Source organism: Neolamprologus multifasciatus, chromosome 7, assembly GCF_963576455.1.
Source record: "Neolamprologus multifasciatus chromosome 7, fNeoMul1.2, whole genome shotgun sequence".
Taxonomy (NCBI): domain Eukaryota; kingdom Metazoa; phylum Chordata; class Actinopteri; order Cichliformes; family Cichlidae; genus Neolamprologus; species Neolamprologus multifasciatus.
In genome coordinates this window covers 1501526-1528327 of record NC_140445.1, presented here as the reverse complement: position 1 = coordinate 1528327, position 26802 = coordinate 1501526, and the positions used below count along the sequence as shown (strand labels likewise).

The 26802-nt window shown below is 42.4% G+C and overlaps 1 protein-coding gene across 2 annotated transcripts in view; it reads right to left on the bottom strand.

Annotated features, from left to right (window-relative positions):
- The window catches only part of LOC146513407 (neuronal acetylcholine receptor subunit alpha-7), a 121558-nt gene extending 94862 nt beyond the window's left edge, over positions 1-26696 (bottom strand). For both annotated transcript variants that reach the window (XR_014874930.1, XM_085165411.1), the window contains exons 1-3: positions 24701-26696; positions 18508-18647; positions 4072-4116 (exon numbers count right to left, since the gene is read on the bottom strand). Coding sequence is in view for 1 of the 2 variants with exons in the window: in XM_085165411.1 (XP_085021537.1) it covers positions 4072-4116; positions 18508-18647; positions 24701-24758 (243 nt within the window). In the remaining variant the exon portion in view is untranslated. The remainder of the gene's footprint in view (positions 1-4071; positions 4117-18507; positions 18648-24700) is intronic.
- Positions 26697-26802: the final 106 nt, after the last annotated feature.

Sequence of the window (26802 nt, the reverse complement as noted above, 5' to 3'; positions counted from 1 at the left end):
AGTCAACGCGATCATTAACGCTGATCACCCAGGAAATAACAAAATACCAGCGTCCCAGTTTCCAGCGACAGAGATGGCGACCAGTGGGGAAAACCATGCGTGATCGAGTACGGTTGTCTCCACTGTTGTTCGCCGGGAGCAACCGTGTTGAGGGTCGGCATGGCTATTAGCCAGGCCAGCTTCCCAAGCGATGGTTCTAGCCAGAATCTGTCTGTTGTCAGGGCGATGACACGAGGGAAGAGGTGATGGCAGCGAGCGAGGGACCCGATCGTGGAGTGCAAGGTGGAGGGACGAGACGGGAGGCTTCTCCTCGTCCTCCTGGGACTAAGCTGGTCCCCGCTCTGGAAGAGGAATTCCTCTCCTGTTTTTAACCGCTTCGTTGTAGGTCATAGGACAATCATTCATTATTATTCGGTTTGTTTCATTCCTGCTTTCCCCTTCGAGGAAACAACTCTTTCTGATTCGACCTGTAACATCTCTGTGACTCGTTAGTGTCTACATTTGCACCTCTGACTTTGACCTTGAGGTCGAGGTCACTGATATTCAAACTCTGTGCTCTACAGCGTCCGCTGCTCTCGACCCTCCAGCAGCCTTTCATGGCTGAGGGCTGAAAATAAATCTCAAAACCAAAAACCCCAAAGTTCAACTTTAACCTGAGGGCCAAAGACCATCACAGTGTTTAAGGTGGTAAATATCCTCACTGCTCATTTGCTTTGTTCATTAACCCTTTAAAGCCGGTCAGAGCAGCACGCTCTGTTTTGTGTAACTATCTTTTAAATCCCGGTAGCTCTGCAACCACGTGAGCTAGCGCAATCATTTTTTTTGCATATGAAACCGGAGGAGTTGTACTTACATCTTATGCCATCAGCTTGTCCTCGGTCACAGTTTCCTTCCACATATAACTTTGCAAAAACTGCATAAAAAGCACTTGCAGCAACAAAAACATAATATTCCAGAAACACGCTTTGCCGATCCGATCAGCTGTTTGTAACACTTCCTACGTCCATCAGCATGAACTTTTGCATGTCCGCCATGACCTGCCCGAAACCGGAAGTGACGTCATTTTGCGGAAATGTATTTTTTTTTTTACCATCAAGGCCTCATGAGCCTATACTGGTGTTTTTAAAAGTTATGTTTGACTTTATGACTTTCTGTGTGGTTTCTGGGATGCTTAGGACTCATATTGCACTGCTGGAAATAGTTTATTTTGATGCATATGCTGATTTTTTGCAAATTTGCATCATAATATTTATTTTCGTTTTTCCTGCAGTGTATAAAAATTGGTGTATTTCAAAAATAAAACTATGAAGACACTCAAAATAAATTTCCTGTGGTGGGAAACTATTTTGTGCAACTTTTTTGTATTTACAGTTTTGAGGGATAAGCCTCTTAAATTTCTCTAACTAGAAATATATGTTAAAAAAACAAAAACGATTTTACATTTTTTGTAGTTTATTGCACTTTTTTGCAATTTATGTAATTACTATGAACTTAATGCAGACATATTATTAAAATCTAGGCTGTAATGGTTGTATTGATGTATAGCAACTTGAAATGCTCCCAAAAATGGCTCCACAGCATGTAAACATATAATATAAGCTCTGGCGGACTTGGTTCTATGGTAGGTCTTAAAGGGTTAATGAAAAATCATTTTAAGTGGAGTAACAGCGTCTCCTCCGTGCTTTAATGAAGATTTCTGCATTTTTCTGTGTTTACGCTCCTTTATGCTGCTCTGTCTGTGCGTCTGTGTACAAACAGCTTGTAAACGAGACGAATGCTCAACAAAATCATTGCAGAATAAACGTGAAAGCTCTTTCCGACCCCCGAAGGAAGAAATGTGATCCAGGAGGCCGTTTTTACTCTCACGGTGAGTCAAAGTTTCTCGTCTGCCAGGAGGAAACGAACAAAAGCTGCAGGAACGCTGACATTAAAAAGCCTCCCAGCTCCCGCTGCAGAAATGTTTCTCCTCGCTTAAAGACACTCTTCCCCTTCACAATAAAACCCTGAACAATGACTCCAGCAGAGGAAGAGGAAGAGGAGCTGAAGCCAAATTAAATTAAGCCAAAACAGTCATTGGTCCTGGGAGAGCCTCTGGGGAGGAACCAACCTTTCCATCCGAGAGGAGCAGATTAGGCCGGATTAGTGCGGCGCCGCCGTGCAAACACTCGTTCCACAGGCCCTGATATGAAACCTAATTAAATTTGGACAGCTGTGTGAAATGGGCTTAAGGAGCTCTCTTAATGGATTCCTGCGCTCGCCATTAGCTTTGACATTCACACCAGAGTCAGCCCTGTCCAAGGAAAACAAAGAAAACGGGCTTTCCTCCGAGCGAGACCGGCGAACAGCGAAGATGTAAAGCGTCAACGAGCAGGAGGTGGCGAGGCTCACGGAGCATTCGTGGAAACAGAGAGGCGGAGTTTTTCTCCATCGCAGCAAACTCACTGTATCTGGGTCAAGTGGCAGAGCTGGAGTTCATCCTCTGTGGAAGGATGGGGCTGCAGGCTTTGACTCATCGTCAGCGTTTACTCGCTTTATTTTGCCAACAGTCAGTTTGCTCGCCATCCCGACTGCCACCGATACTCCCGCCTGCGACGGCTGACGGACGCCCTGCTTTAACTCTCTGTAGGTGACGGCAGGGGGAGGCGCTGATGAGATAACTAATCCTCCGGCAGTGAGTTATGGATCATTACACTAAACTCCCCCAAAAAGGGACGTCCGTTTGTAAATGTCAACGCTGGCACAAACATACCCTCAAGATAAAGTTTGACATGTTGGGAAACACACGGATTCTCACTGAGGCGAAGAACGCGCTCAGCCTCGGCTGCAAATGTAAAAACATATAAAAAAGACTCGAAACTACAAAGCTGCTGATGTTTCCGGCGTCCCTGACAGGTAAAGGCGGCTCACCTGAGCACCACAAGCATGAGCTAAGAACATTAATAGATGTAATATTCATGTGCATCTATCAGTGTTGGTCAAGTTACTTGAAAAAAGTAATCAGTAACTAATTACTGATTACTTCCACAAAAAAGTAATCCCGTTACTTTACTGATTACTTATTTTCAAAAGTAATTAATTACTTAGTTACTTAGTTACTTAGTTACTTTTTAAAAACACGATTTACAGCCTGAATAGGTGATAAAGCGATAGATCTTTCAGCCCAATTCTACTTTTTCTACATAATCATCATACAAAATGTAATCAAATGGAAAAGTATCTTTTTAAAACTTGTTTTATTAGTTTTAATCTTTTAACTTTATGCATCAAGCAAAAATTTAATTATCTGCAACATTCTCTGACTGGAAGAAATTAGTTTAACATTTAAACCTATTTTCTGCACATTCCAGCACATAAAATAAAATATTTTGTGTGTTTACACTCAGTCTTTCAAATAGATGCAAGTAAAACACAGCAGAAAATAAATAAAGTCAAAGACTAGCGGTCCTGTTGCTCTATTTTCACCTGTAAAGCAGGAGTGGGGTAGGCGGAGGGTTACCCTGGTGCAGGTGTGCAGCGGTCAGTGGAAGAATCCGCGAGTTTCTCTGTGAGTTTCCCATTACGTCGTAGCTACTCGGTGCTTGTTTGGAAGTTTAGGGTTTTTTCTCTGTAAAAAGAAGTTTTCTTCCCACGCACAACGGACACTAATGTTTTTGTCACTTTTTATGGAATCAAACTCAAAGTAAGGTCAGTACTTCCACGCTTTAAACGCTGCACGCTCATACTCTCTCTGCACTCGATATATGATCCATTGTTGATCTGCACACAGCTGTTGTCACGAACGTCGCACTCGCTTACGTCACTGTCATGAGACATTCTCGCAAAAAATCACGGTTTTAGTAACGCAGTAACGCAGCGTTCCTACGGGAAAGTAACGGTAATCTAATTACCGTTTTTGCAATAGTAATCCCTTACTTTACTCATTACCTGAAAAAAGTAATCGGATTACAGTAATGCGCCCATCTCTGATCTTTATACAGTCAGTGGGTTGAAGCTGTGAAAACTACAGTTGGTGTAAGAACCGTCTGCACCCTTATACGATCATCTTAATCTTTTACCAGGAAGAAAACTCACCAGCTGTAGCCAGATGTTGGTGGTCAGCACCTGGTTCTTCTCGTCCTGAAACAGAAGAAGAAGAAAGGCGATCAACGCCTCGGTTACAATGAACGCTCCATCGGAGAGGTTAGGATTGCTTTTCTACAGGTCGCAGAAACCAGAGCGCGCATCACGGTGTGAAGAGGACGAACCAACAAAATGACTCTGAAGATGTTCAATGATGTCATTCTTTTGGCTTTGGGGTGGTGACCCCCACCTCACACTGGGGCAGTTAAATGAGCCTGTGAAGTGGGGTGAGGGAGAATTAGCACCCTCGAGTCTGAGGTGGGTGACGTGGACCCGCCCTGGACCAGCGTTTAGGTGTCTCGGCGTCCTGTTCTCAGGTGAGGGGAGCTGACAGCAGGTTTGATGTGGCGTCAGGTGTGATATAAACGCTGCACCGCTCCGCTGTGCTGGTGAGACGTTAATGAGAAGCTGTCGAGTTACCACCTGTGTCACGAGCTCTGAGTAGTGACACAAAGAACAGTTTAATGTCATGGTCTTGGGTCCTTTTGACCCAGCGTTTTGTGTTTCCTATTAGTGTGACTGTTGGTTCTGTTCTTCCTCTGTTTAGTGTTTACTCTGTTCTGCCCGTGTGATCCTGTATCAAGTCCGCGTTCCTTAATTTGTCCTTTCATGTGTAAGTTCCTGTTTTATTGTGAAGGTCTGCGTCTTATGTGAGTGTTTTCAGTTTGCCTCCCTAGTCTCGTCATGTTAATCACTCCCAGCTGTGTGTGATCTCCCTGTGTTCTCTGAGTGTATTTAAGTTGTGTCTTCTGTCATAGTCGTTGCTGGTTCGTCTGTGTTGCTTCCCCTCGGTCTCTCCATCCATCCTCCCTGCATCTACTGGTTTGTTTTGTTAGTTTGCCCAGTTTAGGTTTTTCTGTTTTACCTTCACCCGCGCCATTGCTGTTTCTACTTTCATTTGTTAAAGAAATTCTCATCTGCACCTGAGCTGCCGCATTTTGGGTCCTATCTCCAATTCCACACGTCTGCCACACCGGACGTGACATTTAATCCAGCGGTCTCCAACCTTTTATACGCCACGGTTTATGCCCGACAATATTTTCACGGACCGGCCTTTAAGGTGTCGCAGATAAATACAACAAAATAAAACCGAAAAAAAGAAGATTTATTCATAACACACGTGAAAAGACCCAGAAAAACCGAGTAAACGATAAAATGATAACAAAATAACGCTGAAAACCGATAAAACCTCTGAAAACCAGACATTTCACACCTGAGCCTCAACTCTCGCGGCCCGGTACCAAACGACTCACGGACCGGTACCAGTCCGAGGCCCGGGGGTTGGGGACCACTGGTTTAATGGACACAGGTGGTGGAAATAAGTTTTCTTTCTCCCTTAGACACGAGGTGATCCTGTTACGGAGTAAAGCTGCTACTTTGTTGACGTGGTTCAGGTGTCTGACCAGGACGAGACGAACATCTGGGCCTCTCTGCCTGGAACAACGCCCCCCCGACCTGGACCGAAATAAGAGTTGTGCTACTGGAAAACCAAAAATGTGCCTTTGGTGATTAAAGTTAGGATTTAATTTTACAATAAAACCAATTCTGCTCTGTTGCACTTTGAATACGTTCCTTTCCCCGACTCCTGTGAAGCTTCACAGCTGAGTTTCATCAGCAGAGATGCCCGACGGCAAACACGTTACAGACAGATCCAAAGAAAGACACCCTCACAGTGTAGACGGCGACGTGGCCACTCACTGAGATTATTCAGACGAGTCATAACAGGTTTCTGCTCATCATGCTGATGTTCTTATGCACCAGCTGCAGCAATGCTGTCTTCTAACAGATAATAGTCACATGTTAGTCACAGAAATGTGGATAAGCCGCAGGTTTATGTCACACAGTGGAAAATTGTGTTTTTATACTTTGTTTTGGATCAGACTGTGTGTCGATTTTATTGTAATAGTGATATTTCATGTTTGTTTATTGATATTCCTATTGCATGATTTTATCCCCATATTTTTAGTGTGTGTTTGGTGTTGTTGGACAATGTTCTTTTTATTCCACTGTGGATTAAGCGACAATTGTAGGCACCTGTGAGGTGGGGGCGTTCCCCGAGGTGGCCTATCAGCCGCCAAACTGACTTAAGGGAGATAGTGAGCGCAAAGACATTCGGCGATCGGCCAGCATAACCCGGCGATCCAGTCCCGATGGACAGAATAGCGACCGTGGGAGGCGACGAGTGAAATCCACAGCAGGGCAGGGGGACGCCTCTGCCTGCATCTGGCGGGGCTACGAGGGAAACGTGCAGGTGTGGAGAGCGGCTGGACTGCACGGCCGCGCACCGTCAGGCGGAGATCGGGGCCTCCTCCCGGGTCTTCTGCTGGCAAGCTTCACCATCCCGGGAGAGGAGTTCCTCTCCTGTCTCTTCCAGCTAAGGAACATTTGCCCGCATGTGGCTGGACGGTGGGAATAAAGGACTCTGAGGGGGAAGTTTTTAGCATATGAAAAACATTCATTTAGCTTTGCTTTTTTTATAGTTATGTCTGCTGGCAGGGTTTTTAGCGGGTTGCAAACACTGTTTTTATTGTATAGCGGGGATTTTAGCTTGTATTTGGGGTTCTGACTGTGTTTTATCCTGAAAATAAATGGTGTGTTTGAAGCCAGCTAAGTTTCTGTGCTCTGAGCGCTGACCCACTCACTCCCCTTTTTGCTTGTATGTATACAGACGTGGCGGTGAAGATTTAGGTCCACCAGTTTAGCAGCTACATTTACATGCCGGAGACGTTGGTTGGTGTCCTGCTGGTACTTTGATGTGTCCCTCCTCCACACTGATGTGTTTTCACTCACTGGTTATTAGTAGATGCTAGCAGCACTCTGAAGCAGGGGAAATGTTGGTGCTGGAATAACAGCGGTGGCCACAGTTTCCTCAGTGCTCTGAACCAGAACACCTTCTGCATAAAGAAGCCGGCTGCAGAGACGCAGAACTAACAAGTTCACAACAACTTTGCAGACGCACATGAGGATCCTGCTGCTGGCGACTCAGAAACTCAGCTGAGTAGGATCAATTTTATGATTTAGTTGAATATAAAATGGCACAGATAATCTATAAAGCACAAAATAACTTGCTTTGCCCCAGTACTCAGAAGCTGTTCAAAGTCAGAGAGAGTCAATATGACTTAAGGGGAACAGATTTCTTTAAAAAAAACAAGATAAGGACAAACATAAAGCAGAGATGTGTTTCTGTTAGAGGAGTTAACCTGTGGAATAGTTATGACAGTGATTTAAAAAGGTGTAGTTCATTTTCCTTGTTTAAAAACAGGTTTAAAAATAGAGTATTAGAAAAATATATAAATCAAGAATGAAAAGAGCAAAAATAATAAAACTGAAACTCTTGACTGTTTTGCTTTGATGTAGTTATCTAAGGTGGAAAGTTTGTTTGTTTTTGCTTTGTTTTATTCTTTGCTTCGAGCCCTGTGTACAGGAGCTGCATGCTAAAAGATCTTTTGTTAAAGGGTTGGCGTAATAAGCAAATGCTTCAGCCAGTACCTTTTGATTAGCCTTGTCTTGTGCTTTCTTGCTTTGTGGTAGATCTTTGTTATGAATTCATTGAGATATTTGAATGCTAATCAATCAAATCAAATCAAATCAAATCAAATCTCTGCTTCAGTGGGGGGTTATGACATTTTCACAAAAAATACGCAAAAAACAAACCCTGGGTTTGAGTGGCGCGAGAGGCTCGGTGGTGAATCTGGAGTCACATGCTTCATGAGCGAGGGTTGGCTGATTGTTCAGTGAAAATTTCCCAAACAGTTAATAAACTTTGCTGTTGATAAAAACTGGAGGGACATGAACTCATGTATTGGTGATTCCTAGAGTCTCAGGTGAGTTCAGGAAGCAGGTGTTGATCGCTGATTATCTCTAACTCAGGTTCATAAGGACTTTGATGGATTGTGCGGTCATCTTGGCCAAAGATGCTTTTGAGTTAAAGGCGCTTCTGTTGTTTGCATATGACTGAACCCTCCTCTGCAGTCACGGTTAAGAGACAGTCTATTCTCCAGCGTTTCCTTCGTCCCTGTAAATTAATCTTAAACATGTGGAGCGCCGGCAGAGGGGAGGATGAATGCGAATAATGTCACTTTGATGAATGTCCAGCCCGTTAATACATTCTCAGGCAGCCGAGCGTACTGAAAGAATTAAAAGATGAGGATGTAAGCAAGTGGCCGGCACGTTGGAGGAGGGAGAGTCTGCAGAGGAACGAATATTAAAAGTTTAAGGACTGACCTCCAGTTACTAACGAGTATTATCTGTATGCTGAGCTGACTGCAGCCACATGGAAAACAAAGAGTGTGCTTGAACAAATAAACTCTTTGAAAGAACGCCTACATTTAAAGGTCAGACAAGTTCTTTCTTGCACCAGGAAACCATATATTAAGCAGGAAATTCACCCTGAGAGCAGATTGTTTGATATGAAAAGAAGCCAAAACTTGATCCCAGGATCTGCAGGACGCCTGCAGTGGTTACACAATCGCTCCCACTATGCTCCTGCTGAAAGGCCTGCAGCAATGATCCAAGAAAACTTATTTATAGCTAAACGTAGAAGTTATCTGCCATTAAACTATGAAATGATAACGTTTATAACTGATTTCTAAGAAAACTGCTTGTTCAGTTATTGCTATGCTGGTTGTTTGGATTAGGAAAAGCTCGTGTTTGGTTACAGTTACAGTTGCAAATGTAATCGCAGGTATATATATATGTATATGAGTGCAGATTGCAGTCAAACGTATCCTGTTTTCTGACTCCAGCTGTATAATCCTCGCTACGATGGCAGTCATAGAACAAGCCTCTGTTTACCTCGACTCCATTTCCTCTGGACGAGGCTGTAAAGTGCCCGTGGCGTCGTCTCTTTCCTTTGGGTTTTCATTTCTTTGATGCTGACAACAGTTTCTCTGACGATAAAACACAGGAACATGGTAGCAAACCCACTCGTATGTCTTTTTAATAGGTTAATTACACGTTTTTAAAAATCCATCAATCTGTGCTGATGTCACCTGGACCCACAACACTATCGCCCTGGTAACAAAGGCCCAGCAGCTGCCGCACTTCCTCCGTCTCCTGAGGAAGAGTAACCTGGACCTGCTGCACTTCCTCCATCTCCTGAGGAAGAGTAACCTGGACCTGCTGCACTTCCTCCATCTCCTGAGGAAGAGTAACCTGGACCAGGACCTGCTGCTGGCCTTCTACAGCTCCTCAGTGGAGAGCGTGCTCTCCTCCTGCCTGGAGTTTGTACTCAGGGGCCACGACTGAGAGCAGGAAGGCTGCACAGAGGGTCATTAACACCACCCAAAACACTGGAGGCTCCAGGTGGGGCACACAGGACACTCACACAGACTCTGTTCAGGCCTTTTGCACTTCTTTCAAGCACTTTGAAACTGTTCTCTAATGTCTCCAAAAGTTGAATCTGTTCATCTGGACGTAGCGTTTTCTGGGAGAAACGTTTCGTCATCATCCAAGTGACTTCTTCATGTTGCTTTATCCTGAAGAAGTCACTTGGATGATGACGAAACGTTTCTCCCAGAAAACGCTACGTCCAGATGAACAGATTCAACTTTTGGAGATTTATTTTCCTGGATGATTGAGAATGCATCAAGATGTTCTCTAATGTGCATGTCACACAGTGGAAAATTGTGTCTTTATATTTTGTTTAGTGTCGATTTTATTTGCATGTTTTTATTGTAATAGTGATATTGCATGTTTTTATTGATATTTCTATTGCATGATTTTATCCCCATATTTATAGTGCGTGTTTGGTGTTGTTGTGTAGTATTTTTATTCCACTGTGTATTAAGCGGACAATTGTAGGCACCTGTGAGGTGGGGGCGTTTCCCGAGGTGGCCTATCAGCCGCCAAACGGACTTAAGGGAGATGGTGAGCACAAAGACGCAGAGGAGAGACACACGAGAAGCGAGGAGCAGAAAACAAAACGTGTGCAGCCCAGCACCTGTAAAGAAAGACCGGCCTGCCTGTGGACGTCACGAGATATCCGACGATCGGCCAACATAACCCGGCGATCCAGTCCAGACGGACAAAATAGCAACAGTGGGAGGAAACGCGTGAAATCCACAGTAGGGCAGGGGGACGCCTCTGCCTGCATTTGTGAGTATCGCTTTCCCACTGTCGGGCGCTAGGCGTAGCTTTGCCGGGGGAGGATAACAGCGGCTGCGCCGACAACGTTGCTGGCCCGTGTCTGTTGTTTCAGGGCGGGGCTGCGAGGGAGGCTGTGTGCAGGTGTGGAGAGTGGCTGGACTGCGCGGCCGCGTACCGTCAGGCGGAGATAGGAGCCTCCTCCCTGGTCTGCTGCTGGTGAGTTTTACCATCCCGGAAGAGGAGTTCCTCTCCTGTCTCTTCTCCATCTAAGGAACATTTGCCGCATGTGTGTGGCTGGACAAGAGGGAATATAGGACTCTGGGGGGGAAGTTTTTATCATACAAAAAAAACATTTATTTAGTTTTGGTTTTTAGTGTATAGTTATTCCTGCCGGCAGGGCTTTTAGCGGGGATTTTAGCTTGTATTTGGGGGTTCTGACTGTGTTTTACCCTAAAAATAAATGGTGTGTTTAAAGCTGGCTTAGCTTCTGTTCTCCGAGCGCTGACCCACTCACTCCCTTTCCGCTTGTATATATACGGACGTGGTGGTTAAGATTTAGGTCCACCAGTTTAGCGGCTACATGCACCTCTCTCTTATGTTTGTCTATATTTCTCCTGTTTTCCTGCTGTCTACTCTTTATATTTAATTCCAGCCCAGTGGGTGTGGTCACCCACCATTTCATCGTACATGTACAATGAAAATAACGTGCTATTCTATAAAAGAAAACCAGGTACTCTCATACAGTAAGGAGCCACAGTAGCAGCAGCCTGACGGAGAAACCGGGGTTGCCCTTTTCTCAGCCTCAATCTCACCTGTGACTCACAGACCAGACGACCAGTCAGCCAGAAGGAAAACCCACCGGTGTGGATATAAAACTCGGGAGCAATGGGGCAAAACGGCAGCAGCTGTGAAATGGTGCTCAGCAGCTGATGAGATGATACGAGCTGATGAAGCCCAAAAATCACAGTGGAGGGGGGTGGGGAGGGGTGGGGGGGGGGGATGAGAGACGATCATGAGCCGAAGACTTACATACTGTTATATATATTATACAGCTAAATGATAAACTTAACCATCAGGTCATCAGAAAACAGCCCATCCTGTAATCCTGTAAATAAAGTAAGTACTGAGACTGGCTGCTTTAGCTCCTCCCACTCCTCTGATAGGCTGCCCCTCACATATAAAACATTTAAACAGCAGGTAGGATGGCACTTTATCCCATCGCCCAGAACCAAGAGTTGAAAAGTCTGAATGAAAGCGAGTTTTTATAGAGATTACTGCTCTTACTGTGTGTGAATGTTGATGTCAGGAAGATGGAGGCAGGTGGAGGTCCTGCTGAACAAGAAGATTCAGCAGAGTACAGACGATAAATGAACTGATATCCAACCCTGCAGCATCTTAAATCTGTAAAACGGCTGCAGGAGATCAAAAGCTGCTCCTGTACTCAGCTGAATCTGATGCTGTGTCGTTATCTCGTATTAATAAGTGGTGATGAATGAGCGCTGAGAAAGGATCCTAATGTTACGAATGAAACCGCGTTTCCCAGAGGAAAGATGAAGTCTTTTAAAAATGGATGCAGACTGATCAGGCGAGCTCAGATGGGCTGAGAAAAGTGTCTGATGAATGGTACCACGAAGAAATAAATGATGTTAGGAGTGGATGAGGACTGGAGTCGAGGAGAAACCAGCAGATAAAGCAGATGAACACAGAGATACTTTAGTGGGTGAATAAAGGAAAATGGTGTTTTGCCCCAAATAGCAAAATTGGTATGGCCCGGATCCGGCCCACACAATGTGCTTACACATGGCCCACATGCGGCCCGCAAAGAATGACGGCCCTTTGGTGGCCCAGATCTGGTTTACCACAGGTGGCCCACACATGGGTCAGCACAAGGCCAGTTGCAGACACACTGCTGGCCCTGTGTTGGCCCAGAACAGTTTCAGCTCTGGCCCCAGATGTCAGCTTGATATGTACCTTAATCAAGCCATGTAATAACAACATAATAGTGCAGAAGTAACACGACGAAACTCTGTTCAGACACTGATTCTTACACAGCACTTTTCTTCTCTCCCGGGTTACAACATGCCACATTCACACACTTTCTCTAAGCTGAGTGCTCTGACTACACCCACACACATTCTCACTCTTGACATGCAGACTGGAGCAGCCAGGGATCGAACCACTAACCTTCCAATCAGTAGGTGAGCTGCTCTACCTCCTGAGCTACAGCCACCAGTGGCAAAGATGAATAAACCGTCACTAGGTTTTGGATAAAGTGTACACTCACAAACCTGTAAAACCTGCATTTGAAACGTTGGCTACCATAGCAGTGTTGCAACATGGCATTTGGGTCTTCTAACTAAAATAGGAACATAAACAGTGCCATCATTGCCAGACCTGGCCCACATCTGGTTGAACGACACCCTGCCATGACACCAGTCAGTCAGAAGTGCCAGCTTGATGCCGGACCCGAACCAGACCTGTTTTCTATGAGCCTGGGCCCCATAAACCAAACCACAATCAGGCCAGATGTGGCATGCTATCACATAAACAGTGCCATCTACGCCAGGCCTGGCCCATATCTAAGTGACATACCACTTACCATGACACCAGTCAGCCAGCAGTGCCGGCTTGACCAGCTTGCTATGTGGGGCAGTGAATGTTGAGCTGTCTATGTGATGAGACTGCTGGGTCCATATTTCGGTTACATCCTGGTGCTTTGCGGAGATCAAGAACCCAAAAACAAGTTCAAACTTAGGATTTTGGATGTTTTCCTGTTAAACTTGAGTCAAACCCTCAAGCCTGTAACTTTCTATCAAACACGTCGCCAAGGAAAACGGCACCTTTCACCTTTGGGGTGGAAAAGCACCGTGGTTGCTGCCGGCGATGCAGCGGCGCGCAGACAGAAGCGATGCAGGAAAATCCTCCTAACAAAACCAAAGCAGATGTTTGAAACGACAGATTCGCTTCAGATGAAGCTGCAGAAGTGAGAAATCATGACATCAGGTAATTAAACGCTCGGCTTCCTGCCAACTTCACGCTGAGTCATTTATATCGATTAAGAACCTCATCAAGCCCACGCAAAAATACGTTTCCCTCGCCGTGTGCTGTGGAACGCCTTCGTCACCCCTTTAGCTAATTAGCATGTTCCTGCTAACGGCGAGCTGTTTGTGAACTCTTGTTACTTCTGAATGTTTACGTGCTGTTAGACTCAGATTTAAACAGTATTTCCTACATTTGTTCCTTATTCAAATCCACATTACTTGTTACCATGGCAACAGCTATGCTTCCTGAAGCAAAGAAAATAGAAAACATTAAAGAAGCAATCAAAATGAAAACAAGTAGCTCCTTCAACAACAATCATTAAAGATCATAAAAAACAAAAATATTACGACTGGTTCGATTCCTGAAACAAGCCGGCTGCTTTCTCCCTCCTCACCCGTCCTCCCCCCCCAACTCTGTCCGATCCTCTGCTGGCGCTCCCTGCTCCAAAACCCACACTGACAGGAAGTGAATTTAAAGTTCATGTAAATACCAACGTTGTGTAAAAATAAGCTATACTTTGTCACGGTGAGAGATTTAGGTCCGATTCAGGTTTCATGAGTAACTTGTTTCTCCGTGGGACTGTGGCGCCCCCATAAATTCAGACAGAGGGAATCAATAAGATTTAAGAAAGGAGGCGGGAGCGATGAGAGTCACTGTGGGGGGCGCTCTCCACAATCACTCAATCCAAACCCTCACACATGCAGAACAGCACCGAGGCCACGCCTGGGTCCATATGAAGGTGAAGCCGCTCCACGTGGAGCACGATCGCATCTCCTCTGTGTGCACAAACACACACAGACACGAGCGCAGACCCATGAAACACACACTCACTGCACATCGAAAGAATGTGTGTGTGTGTGTGCGCTTGTTGTCACATGCCATGATAGATGAAAGATGAAAGTTGCCTCCTGCTGTGGGCTGCTAGCAGGGTGCGGAGCGAGTGTTTGTTAAACTGGCTGTAAGATGTGCGTGAGGTAGCAGCGAATGAGCTGAGCTCGTTTAGTTCCTCACAGCATCCGTTTGTTTGAGTTTATGTCTCAGCCTCACGGTCGGGCCGCGCAGCAGGAAAGTTCATCCCTGAAGTCGGGCTAATTGGAGCAAACGTCCACTGTGGACCCGCAGAAACAGTCGAGGACTGGGAGCTTTTAAAGTTTGTTTGTGTGAAAAGCAGAAAAGCAGTAATCTGAGGTGCGTCTCAGATGCAGCTCCACCTAAATTATTGAGGCTGTGGACAACAAGGTTCAGCCAGTCGGCCACTGAGTGGAGTCAAGTTGGCAGTTATATGCAATCTGTTTGTGATGATACACAATTAACTGTGATAAATCTGCAAAAATTGGATTTTTCTTCTCAGCAAAAGCAGAAATTCACTTTAAATTCCTCCACAGTGACGTAGCTGCAGCGTGTCGGCGACCCGTCTGAGTTTATTCATTCAACTCTACACAGCAAAACATTCAGTGCAAACACAGATGTGATCTGGATATTTCTGCTCCTGCTTTCCCTCCCTCCCTCATATCCTGGTTAAAGTGTTCATAATAGCGTTAGAAGATCACAATACCAGATCTTCATTGCATGGTTATCATATGATATGTCATATGTTGCCCTTAGTCACAATCATCCTTTATTTATTTGATTTATTTAACCTTATGAATTCACACTGGTTCCCAGTAAGACCTGCAGTCATAGTTACAGTGAGGAGGCAGCTGTGAGTCACAGCGCAGAGTTTATCTAACGCAGCTCAGATGCTACGATACAAACAAGAAGCAACAGACGACGAGGAAGCTGTGATTACACTGATGTTTACATATCAGTTAATGTTATTATTGGTACAACATGTGCACCAGTACATGCACCAGTACATGTACCAGTACATGCACCAGTACATGCACCAGTACATGCACCAGTACATGCACCAGTACATGCACCAGTAGCTCACACTCTTCTAAAGATCCCCTTTAAGCATTTCTTTCTTGGTCCTGTATGAAGTCATCTAGTCTCTGACACACAGATGGAATAGGAATATATATAGGAATATATAATAATAGGGATATATATAGGGATATATAATAGGGATATATAATAATAGGGATATATATAGGGATATATAATAATAGGGATATATATAGGAATAAATAATAGGGATATATATAGGAATATATAATAATAGGGATATATATAGGGATATATAATAATAGGGATATATATAGGAATATATAATAATAGGGATATATATAGGGATATATAATAGGGATATATAATAATAGGGATATATATAGGGATATATAATAATAGGGATATATATAGGAATAAATAATAGGGATATATATAGGAATATATAATAATAGGGATATATATAGGGATATATAATAGGGATATATAATAATAGGGATATATATAGGGATATATAATAATAGGGATATATATAGGAATAAATAATAGGGATATATATAGGAATATATAATAATAGGGATATATATAGGGATATATAATAATAGGGATATATATAGGAATATATAATAATAGGGATATATATAGGGATATATAATAATAGGGATATATATAGGAATATATAATAATAGGGATATATATAGGGATATATAATAGGGATATATAATAATAGGGATATATATAGGGATATATAATAATAGGGATATATATAGGAATAAATAATAGGGATATATATAGGAATATATAATAATAGGGATATATATAGGGATATATAATAGGGATATATAATAATAGGGATATATATAGGGATATATAATAATAGGGATATATATAGGAATAAATAATAGGGATATATATAGGAATATATAATAATAGGGATATATATAGGGATATATAATAATAGGGATATATATAGGAATATATAATAATAGGGATATATATAGGGATATATAATAATAGGGATATATATAGGGATATATAATAGGGATATATAATAATAGGGATATATATAGGAATAAATAATAGGGATATATATAGGAATATATAATAATAGGGATATATATAGGGATATATAATAATAGGGATATATATAGGAATAAATAATAGGGATATATATAGGAATATATAATAATAGGGATATATATAGGGATATATAATAATAGGGATATATATAGGGATATATAATAGGGATATATAATAATAGGGATATATATAGGAATAAATAATAGGGATATATATAGGAATATATAATAATAGGGATATATATAGGGATATATAATAATAGGGATATATATAGGAATAAATAATAGGGATATATATAGGAATATATAATAATAGGGATATATATAGGGATATATAATAATAGGGATATATATAGGAATATATAATAATAGGGATATATATAGGGATATATAATAATAGGGATATATATAGGGATATATAATAGGGATATATAATAATAGGGATATATATAGGAATAAATAATAGGGATATATATAGGAATATATAATAATAGGGATATATATAGGGATAAATAATAATAGGGATATATATAGGAATAAATAATAGGGATATATATAGGAATATATAATAATAGGGATATATATAGGGATATATAATAATAGGGATATATATAGGGATATATAATAGGGATATATAATAATAGGGATATATATAGGAATAAATAATAGGGATATATATAGGAATATATAATAATAGGGATATATATAGGGATATATAATAATAGGGATATATATAGGAATAAATAATAGGGATATATATAGGAATATATAATAATAGGGATATATATAGGGATATATAATAATAGGGATATATATAGGGATATATAATAGGGATATATAATAATAGGGATATATATAGGAATATATAATAATAGGGATATATATAGGGATATATAATAATAGGGATATATATAGGAATATATAATAATAGGGATATATATAGGGATATATAATAATAGGGATATATATAGGGATATATAATAGGGATATATAATAATAGGGATATATATAGGAATAAATAATAGGGATATATATAGGAATATATAATAATAGGGATATATATAGGGATATATAATAATAGGGATATATATAGGAATAAATAATAGGGATATATATAGGAATATATAATAATAGGGATATATATAGGGATATATAATAATAGGGATATATATAGGGATATATAATAGGGATATATAATAATAGGGATATATATAGGAATAAATAATAGGGATATATATAGGAATATATAATAATAGGGATATATATAGGGATATATAATAATAGGGATATATATAGGAATAAATAATAGGGATATATATAGGAATATATAATAATAGGGATATATATAGGGATATATAATAATAGGGATATATATAGGAATATATAATAATAGGGATATATATAGGGATATATAATAATAGGGATATATATAGGGATATATAATAGGGATATATAATAATAGGGATATATATAGGAATAAATAATAGGGATATATATAGGAATATATAATAATAGGGATATATATAGGGATAAATAATAATAGGGATATATATAGGAATAAATAATAGGGATATATATAGGAATATATAATAATAGGGATATATATAGGGATATATAATAATAGGGATATATATAGGGATATATAATAGGGATATATAATAATAGGGATATATATAGGAATAAATAATAGGGATATATATAGGAATATATAATAATAGGGATATATATAGGGATATATAATAATAGGGATATATATAGGAATAAATAATAGGGATATATATAGGAATATATAATAATAGGGATATATATAGGGATATATAATAATAGGGATATATATAGGGATATATAATAGGGATATATAATAATAGGGATATATATAGGAATATATAATAATAGGGATATATATAGGGATATATAATAATAGGGATATATATAGGGATATATATAGGGATATATAATAGGGATATATAATAATAGGGATATATATAGGAATATATAATAATAGGGATATATATAGGGATATATAATAATAGGGATATATAAATGAATATATAATAATAGGGATATATATAGGGATATATAATAGGGATATATAATAATAGGGATATATAAATGAATATATAATAATAGGGATATATAATAATAGGGATATATAATAGGGATATATATATGGATATATATATGGATATATAATAATAGGGATATATAATGATAGGGATATATAATAATAGGGATATATAATAAATGGGATTATTAACAGTAATAATGTTCATACTGAAGCAACAGTTCTTACCACGTCCATGATCTGCAGCAGGCTGAAGCTGAAGTGGACGGTCAGGCTGTGGGAGTCATTGCTGACCGGCCGCTCTAACGGGTTGTAGTTCTTCATCAGCTCCTTGTAGAGACGCCGCTGGTACACGCCCTGCAGAGAACCTGGAGGGAAACAGGAACGACTGTCGTCAGCACGCATGAGCGCTCCAACAGTGTAACTGAAGTGGAGCCGGGTAAACCACTGACACTAACACAGGCTTTCTCTCCCAGTTTAGCAGCTGAGAACCACTAAAGTATTCTGTGGAGCTCCCAGACTCTCCTCCATCCTGCCAGTCCAGAGTTTCCTGCTGGACTTAGAGGTTGCTTTGACTACATCGCTCACTCTGTTCCAGGTTTTTGTATAATATAAAAATGAGTTTGATGATCTGAGACATGAAAGACAAATATGTGAGAAATGTGAGAAATCAGGAGAACTTTCCCAGCACTACATTTGTTCCACATTTCTGTTCATTATCTGTTTTGTATGACTGAAGTGCTGTAACGCTGGGAGTGTCGGCAGGTCGTTAGCGGTGCCTCTTGATTGGCCGATGCAACTGAGCGGCTGCTTGAAGTGTGCAGAGCTCTGAATCTGCCATCGGGCGAGATCTGTGACCCACGTCTGGTCTGACAAACATCGATTTCACCACATTTCTCTTCCTTTTGTCACCTTTCATCTGAGGCAGCTCAGAGACCGGGGGTCTCCAAGGCTCCGAGGAGACGGATTACATCAGCCTTGGTGGAGATGAAAGCTCATCCGGATGACTGACAGGTGCTCGGTGAGACCTTGGCCGAGCGTGGGGGCAGGGGGGGCTGACTGTCAGGAAATAAGCTCCAGATAACAGAAATATTTTCTATTCCTTTGTCTGCGTTTCGTGCTCTGACTGCTCAACTTAAAAACCCCAAACGCTGGTAGAAGTCGACAAATGAAGGGATCTGAATTTCTGAATGAACGTAAGTGAAAATGAAATTATTCTATTTACTGTCAACATGAAGAACAGCAGAGCTGTGACTGTTACAGTGATGCAGCAGCTTGATCTGGACTTCTGATCCTCGGGTGTATCATACGTTTGAGTCTGTAGTCCAGTCTGTTGCTTCAGTCCTGCATTTGAAGCTGTTTCTGTCAGTCTGCAGGTTTCTATTAATAGAACTGTTGTTTCTATTTCCCGCCTGCTTTATCTTCTAATATTTTCTAAAGACTCTTCATGGTTTATATTCTCATCTTGTTATTTGAGTCTTTTGTTCTTGGTTGTAGTTACTGTTACTAACGCTGCGTTTTTGTCTGTGATGTCTCCTGTGTCACGTTAATCTGGTTTATCCTCATTCAGTTGTGTCTTACTTCCTGTTTTACTTTGATAGCGGCTGTTATCAATGCCTCGTGTGAAGTTAAACGTTCCCTGTGTCTCTTTATGTTGTCTCCACCTGACCCGTGGAGGCACGGACGCTGCAGCTCTGATGGAAAGGTGTCAGGATGCACAGAGCATCCTGACGGATCCGTTTGTCCAGCATGTGATTCTGGGGAATCTGGCGGCCAAGTCAACACCTCAAACTGGTTGTTGTGCTCCTCAAACCATTCTGGAAACATTCCTGCTTCCAGTGCATTATCCTGCTGAAAGAGACCACAGCCATCAGGGAGCACTGTTTCCATCGCTGCTGCTTCCTCTGGCTCACCGTCTTCCCATAATGCATCCTATTGTCGAGTGTTCCCCAGAAAAGCAGCGCACACGCATCCATCCAGCCTTGGTGATGTAAAAAACGTGATTCGTACCAGGCCACATTCTTCCATTGTTCTGTGCTTTAGTTCTGATGGTCAGCACGCCCACCCTGACTGGTCTGCAGCCCCATATACAATAAACTGGTGCTCTGTGCATCCTGACACCACCTGACATCGACAGTTTGAGCTACAGCAGCTCGTTTGTTGGACTCGTGCAGACTGGAGACATCTGACAAATCTGCAGTTTTCTACATGTTCTGATTAGGGATGCAACGATACCAATTTTTTCAAACCGATACGATACCGATACTTGGATCTGAGTACTTGCCGATACAGAGTACAAAAACCGATACTTCTACCACACACACACACACAAATGCAATGAATTGGAAGACAGGTTTTATTTTATTCTCTGCCAATAAAAATTTAATCTTAATAAAAATGACCACAAAAAATTTCAAGTGAAAAATAAGCACTTCTGTTAAATTATAGCAGAGTCTCCACATTGTAATTTAACAAAATATCACTGAACTATTGGCACTGTCTCGAGCTTTCAGAATAATAAATAAACACTTCTGTTTGAGAATAAAATAAACTTTTAAATTGTTGCAGAGTGTCCATATTGTAAACAAACAAACAAAATAACGAAAGTATTTGGCATTGACGAACTCCTCATCTGCTCGTGGATCATCAGTCCACTGTGCCGTTAAACCGAGGACTGACATCGCGCACACACTGCTTGTCTTTACCTCTTCAGAAAGTTTTGGCACCATTATCTCCCTGATGTGTGGGCGGTTGGGAATTTCATATCGCAGCTCGAGTATGCTGAGAAGAATCCTATGTTTTCCACGGCCGGCATTGGCTGGTCATCCAGAGCGATAAAATGAGTCAGAGCCTCTGTTATTTTAACTGCCCGTGGATTTTCTCTTGACATTTTTCATCGCTTTTCCAAAACCTGAGTTAAAGTTGGCTGTTCCACACTGCTGACATTTTGTTTAGCCTAGCTACAGCAGCCTCCAGTTTCTCTTTTTTATCTGGAGTCTCACTCGCCTAACCCTGTGCCTGTTTAGCGCGGGATGTCCCCCTAGTGGCCAATCTAAAAAACTACAACAAAAATGACAAGCCACCCTCTGATTAATGAAATAAGTTGGTATCGGTTAACTTTCACGAGTATGAGTACACACACATTTTACAGTATCGGCCCCGATACCCGATACGGTATCGGTGCATCCCTAGTTCTGACCCAAACTGTCACACTGACCCATTTCTCCTGCTTCTCCCATCATTTCACAGGTTCTTGTTCCCTGACATGTCCCACCCACTAACAGGTGCCAGGATGCAGATCGGTGTCATTCACTCCACCTGTCAGCGTGTTAAGGCTGATCGCTGTATCGCTCTCTGAAGAGCCTCGCTCTTTGTGTCTCGAGCTTTTGTAAGTTCTCCTCATTAACCTGCATTAAACGCTCGACTCCTGCTGCCCGAGTCAGCGACACAGCCAACTCTGACACTCATAAACACATGAAACGCAAATATGGACTCTAACCGGTCACGTGACTGATGTAATGTTGTGTAGGAGAGCTGATATGTAAATGTGCCAGACTGCTCCAATAAAAGCCTTTCATGCTGTTCCAGCTGTGGCAGCCCAGCCCTGCACGCTGCATGTACCAAACCAGTTCTTTCCCTTTGTTTTTGGCGTATTTCTCCTGTTCCAGGTGTGCATGTTCACATCAAACATGACCAAAGCTTCAGATGATGAGCTCAGTGTCTGTACAGTGAGCCAAAAGCTGCAGACTGCTGTAAAAACTCTATTCATCACCATTTTATCTGAAGTATGTTCTGATTGGAGATTTCCTTAAGTGCTCTGACGTAAGGGAGGCGTCCTGCATCAGTCTGCTCGGGGTACTGGACTGTGGTGGTTTTCAGAAATCTGCATATCACAGCTGACCTGCAGCATGAGTAAATGCAGAATGCGTGAAGAGTCGGTGCATTCAGGAAGCTGCTGCTGCGCCACATGCATTCATTAAAGACAAAGGAAGGAATCTGAGTCTCAGCCAGCTGTGAACAACAAACAGATTCTTCAAAATCCCAGATTATGATAAAGGAAGCGTCTGTGGAGGAGATGGAAGGAGCACTGAGCAGCTCATGAATAGGAAATGAGAGTGAGGAGTAATAAAGATGAAGAGAGGGCGGCTATGACGAGTGGGTTGGTCCTGGTGACATACATGTGGAGGTGTGGAGATGTCCAGGAGAGGGCGGTGGACTTTAACCAGACTGTTAACGATGATTTTGGAGAGTTGGAGGATGATGAGGAAAGCAGGAGCACTGATACTGATGTCTGACACATCAGGGATCTGCTCTGAGCTCCTTCCTGTTTGCAGCGCTGACAGATGAGGTCGAGAAAGAGAAGCAGGTGGAGGAGAGCCTGGAGAGGTGGAGGTATGCTGGGGAGAGAAGAGGAATGAAAGGAAAACGGACCATGCATGAATGAGAGGTGGAGCGGTGCAACACAGAGATGGTGTCGCTGCAGGAGTTTAATACCTGGAGTCAACCGTCCAGATAGAGATGAGGAAGTGGGTGGAGCGGGTGGAGATGAGCGTCAGGGCTGATTTGTAACAGAAGGAGAGAAAGGGGAGGTTTCAGGATGGTGGTGAGAGCTGCTGTGATGAGTGGAGATCAGATTTAAAGGGAGAAGCAGAAGTAAAATAAACGACTGCCTGCACGATAATCCTCGAACCTTCAAACGTCATTAAGAGAAGGTGGAGACACGGTTCAACAGTGAGGCGCTGCAAGTTCACCCCGCAGACCGTCACTCATCAAACGGGAACAAAAGACGTTTCATTAGCTTTAAAAAATGTTTATTCTTCTTAAGAAACGACCAAGAAAACAGGATTTAATTGGCTGAGTTATTGGAACAGCTGTGAAAGGTCAACATTTCCTTTGGGGAAATAAAATGTCAAAAGATTCAAAGCTGCAGCTGCTGAAGACGACGTCTTTGAACCTTAAACTGAACCTCGGAGCTGATTCACAGCGTAAATACCAGAATCAGCACAGAGACGTGAAGTAGTTCAAAACGTCTTTTTCTAAGAAGACATTTATGACCCCGATTTTATGCAAACGAGCTCCTGCAGCAGCGAATAATCTGAAGCCTGCAGCACCCGATCAGACTGAAGACGTCCATGTGAACAAACGATCTGTAATAATACGCAGGCTAATAGAGAAACTGTAAACCTGAAAGAGTTGATACGAAACAATCCAGATATGAACTGCTGACTTTTTTAATCTTTTCTACGAGATTACATTAAAAATAATCCCACAGAAAAAATACGTTGACAGATAAGTGAACACTCTGAATCATGAAAACCTGATAACACAGCCCCATTTAATCTCCACTGGACCAGTCAAACGTCTGCCTAATAACCCAGTAAAGAAACAAAACACCCTGACTCTGAGTGCATAAAAGTTTAACTGCATATTTAATCCTTGAGATGTCTGATAAGAAAAAAGATTGGGACGGGGTTCAACAACAGGGTGGGAGGAGGTACAAACAAAGACAGGTACTGAAGCTAAACTGAACTGGAAGGAAACTGGGAGAAAATAGATGCTAAACGGGACAAAGAACGTGAAAAAGACCTGAACACAGGAAACACGTACGCTGGGAAACAAACACAACACAAGACCCGACAACGACTGACAGAAAACTCACACACTAACTCCACAGAGAGGAGACGAGGGGAAACACAGCCGACTCAAACGAACGTGACTAAACACAACCCACATCGCAGAAAATGTGAACAAAACCCAGGAAAACTCTGCACTGCTGTGACACGTGGCTGAGCGTGGATGTGTCAGAGGAAGAACATCAATCTGATGAAGATACAGTTAGACGTCCAGCTTTGCGCCCTTCTCCTTTGAAATGTTCCCAAAGACTCGCGGTGGCCCAGACGGGACCCTTTGACGGCCTGGTTCTGGCCCGCGGGTTGCATGTTTGACACACCCACCCGTGGAAATGTTAATGCACAGGTGCATTAACACCTGGACTGCAGGAGGATCACCTCACACTGGTTCTCCCTCAGCAAACAGGACGCCGCACGCACAAACTTCTAATTTAATCTGCAGATTAAAGTTTTTGATTCACTCCAAACACATAAAATCTGATCACAGCGTTTGTTGTTAAACGTTTATTCTAATCAGATCAACTTCTTCTTCACAGTCAGACTTTTATCAGTTTTAACCTGTAAAAGAAAAATCTCACGTTCTGTTTGAAAAACGCGTCTTTGAAACGTCTGCATGTGCATCAAGATTAAAGCTGGAGAGCTGGTTTTAGTGCACAGCTCACAATTCTTAATCCAAATAAGTGTCCTCACAGCCATAGACGACCTGTGTTTGTGTGTGTGTGTGTGTGTGTGTGTGTGTGTGTGTGTGTGTGTGTGTGTGTGTGTGTGTGTGTGTGTGTGCGTGCGCCTACCGTGGATGAAGCTGCACAGCGTCAGGATGAGCGGGGTGAAGGCGCGAGCGTCCATCATCAGCAGTGAGTCTCAGAGAAGCCGAGCGGAGTTCCTCCTGAACCGACGGCAAACACGGAGAGAATCAACAGAGGGTTCGCTCTGAGAGGAGACGGGCTTGCTCCTCCCCCCAAAAAGCATCCAAAGGAGTAGATTCAGCAGCCGGAGACAGCGAGGGGAGAGAGAGAGGTCTGTGAGTGTGTGTGCGCACGTGTGAGGACAGAAACGTAGAAACAGTCTAAAACTGAGCTTAAAGAACAACCTTCATCCACTGCTGGATGTTTAACAGTTTGTAGTGTTTTTTCTTTTTGTTATGTGAGATCTGTATGATGTCATCGATTGGAGATACAGCTGTGGGCAGAAGTTTCCATCCCCTCATCTCAGGCATGCACGCCGGGGTAATGTTGGGCTTTTAATCACGTCTTTGCATGAGATGCATGCAAAGACATGCATCTCATGCAAAGACATGCATCCAGTCTGCAGCTGGATGGATGCAGGCTCAGATATATCGATCATATTTGTAGAAATGTCTCTGAGCTGCAGCTCGAGCACAGTGTTGTTGGCAGCTATGAACATGAACTCTGATATCTGACACTCTGAAGCTGCGTCGTCACCAAAACCAGTTCTGATGTGTGTTTGGATTTTTGCTAATCCACACAGAAGCATCACACGGCTTCATCGACACTCAAATCTTTTAATAACGATTCATTTGTGTGACAGCACTCGTTGGATTGACCGGCACTGCGAACACGTCCCTTTGCCGAGGTCTGGAAGAAGTCCAGCCCTGTCACTGTGGAAAGTAGTTATGCTGTTCAGGAACCAACCAGGATCAGGCTCACCATGAACAGGAAACTCCAGGAACACCAGAGACAAGAGGTGAAGCTTTCAAAGCTAAAAACACCAACCGTCAGGCTCTGTTTGCTGTCAGGGACGTTTCACTCAGTGATGGAGCAGTGAGGGACGATGGCTACTTCTCCTCAAATCAGCACATAATAAATAAGATTGAGTGTTGTGGCTGAACGGTGCAGCAACATCTGGACTCTTCATCGCTCAGCTTTCACACCTCACTGAAACCAAGTCTCAGGGACTGACAGCCTGAGGTCACCTGCAGAGTCCATTCACACTTGAGCGCCATCACAGACAGGAAAACTGAGAGACGTGCTTAAAGAGACGCCTGGAGGAACCAAGTCACAGCCAAGTTCAAACATGTTGCAGAAAAGAACACGAGATCTCCTGTTCCTGTGGACGATGTTCAGCTTAAATATCCTGAAAGTTTCAAATAAGTGCATCAGGGTGCGCACAACCAAAGCTGCAGAGCCTCACTTTCTCACAGTTTTTCTCTTTTGGATCTGTGTGATGTCATAAAGAGCCTGGTGCTTTCAGGTACTCGGCAGCGTCGCCAAACTGGTGTTCAAATCTTGACCTAAAAGGGGAGGAGCTAAAATTATGGATGTGATTCAAACAGCCCGCGGTGGCTGACGACCGTGCTGTAAATAAAGATTATTATTGCGGCTGTGTGCAGGGAACTTGGGTCTCGTTGCCTTGGAAATGGTTCCCTCAAAGACTCGTCTGCAACCACACACAGTCAGCTGCAGCTCTGGCAATAACACACCTGCTGCTTTCAGCTTTATGTGAAATCTCTTTGTGATAATGCAGAAATTATCTGTGAAGAATAAGCAAAAAATCTCACATCTGTTGTTGTCCTTATATACAGAAATTCACATTAACTGCTCAGACCTAGATTAGAAATCTGCAGTTCAGCCTCTGTTGCAAAGACAGCTTCTGCACACATCTGTGCAGACTGACATCCACAGGTTGGGGTGTTGCATGCTGAACTTCTGAACAACCGTCCTCGCCTGTAAAATAAATTCAATGCAATGATTTTTACTTCTCATCTAGTCTAACTGAACCGTAACTTTTGACAGCTGGAGGATGGTGGTGGTGCGGGAGCCTCAACTACATCAACTACATCCTGCCAGCTTCTCACATGTAAGCACAAGCACCTTTGTCTGCACTGCATGGCATTAAAGATTACGCTCCTCACACATGGACACGTGTGAAGGAC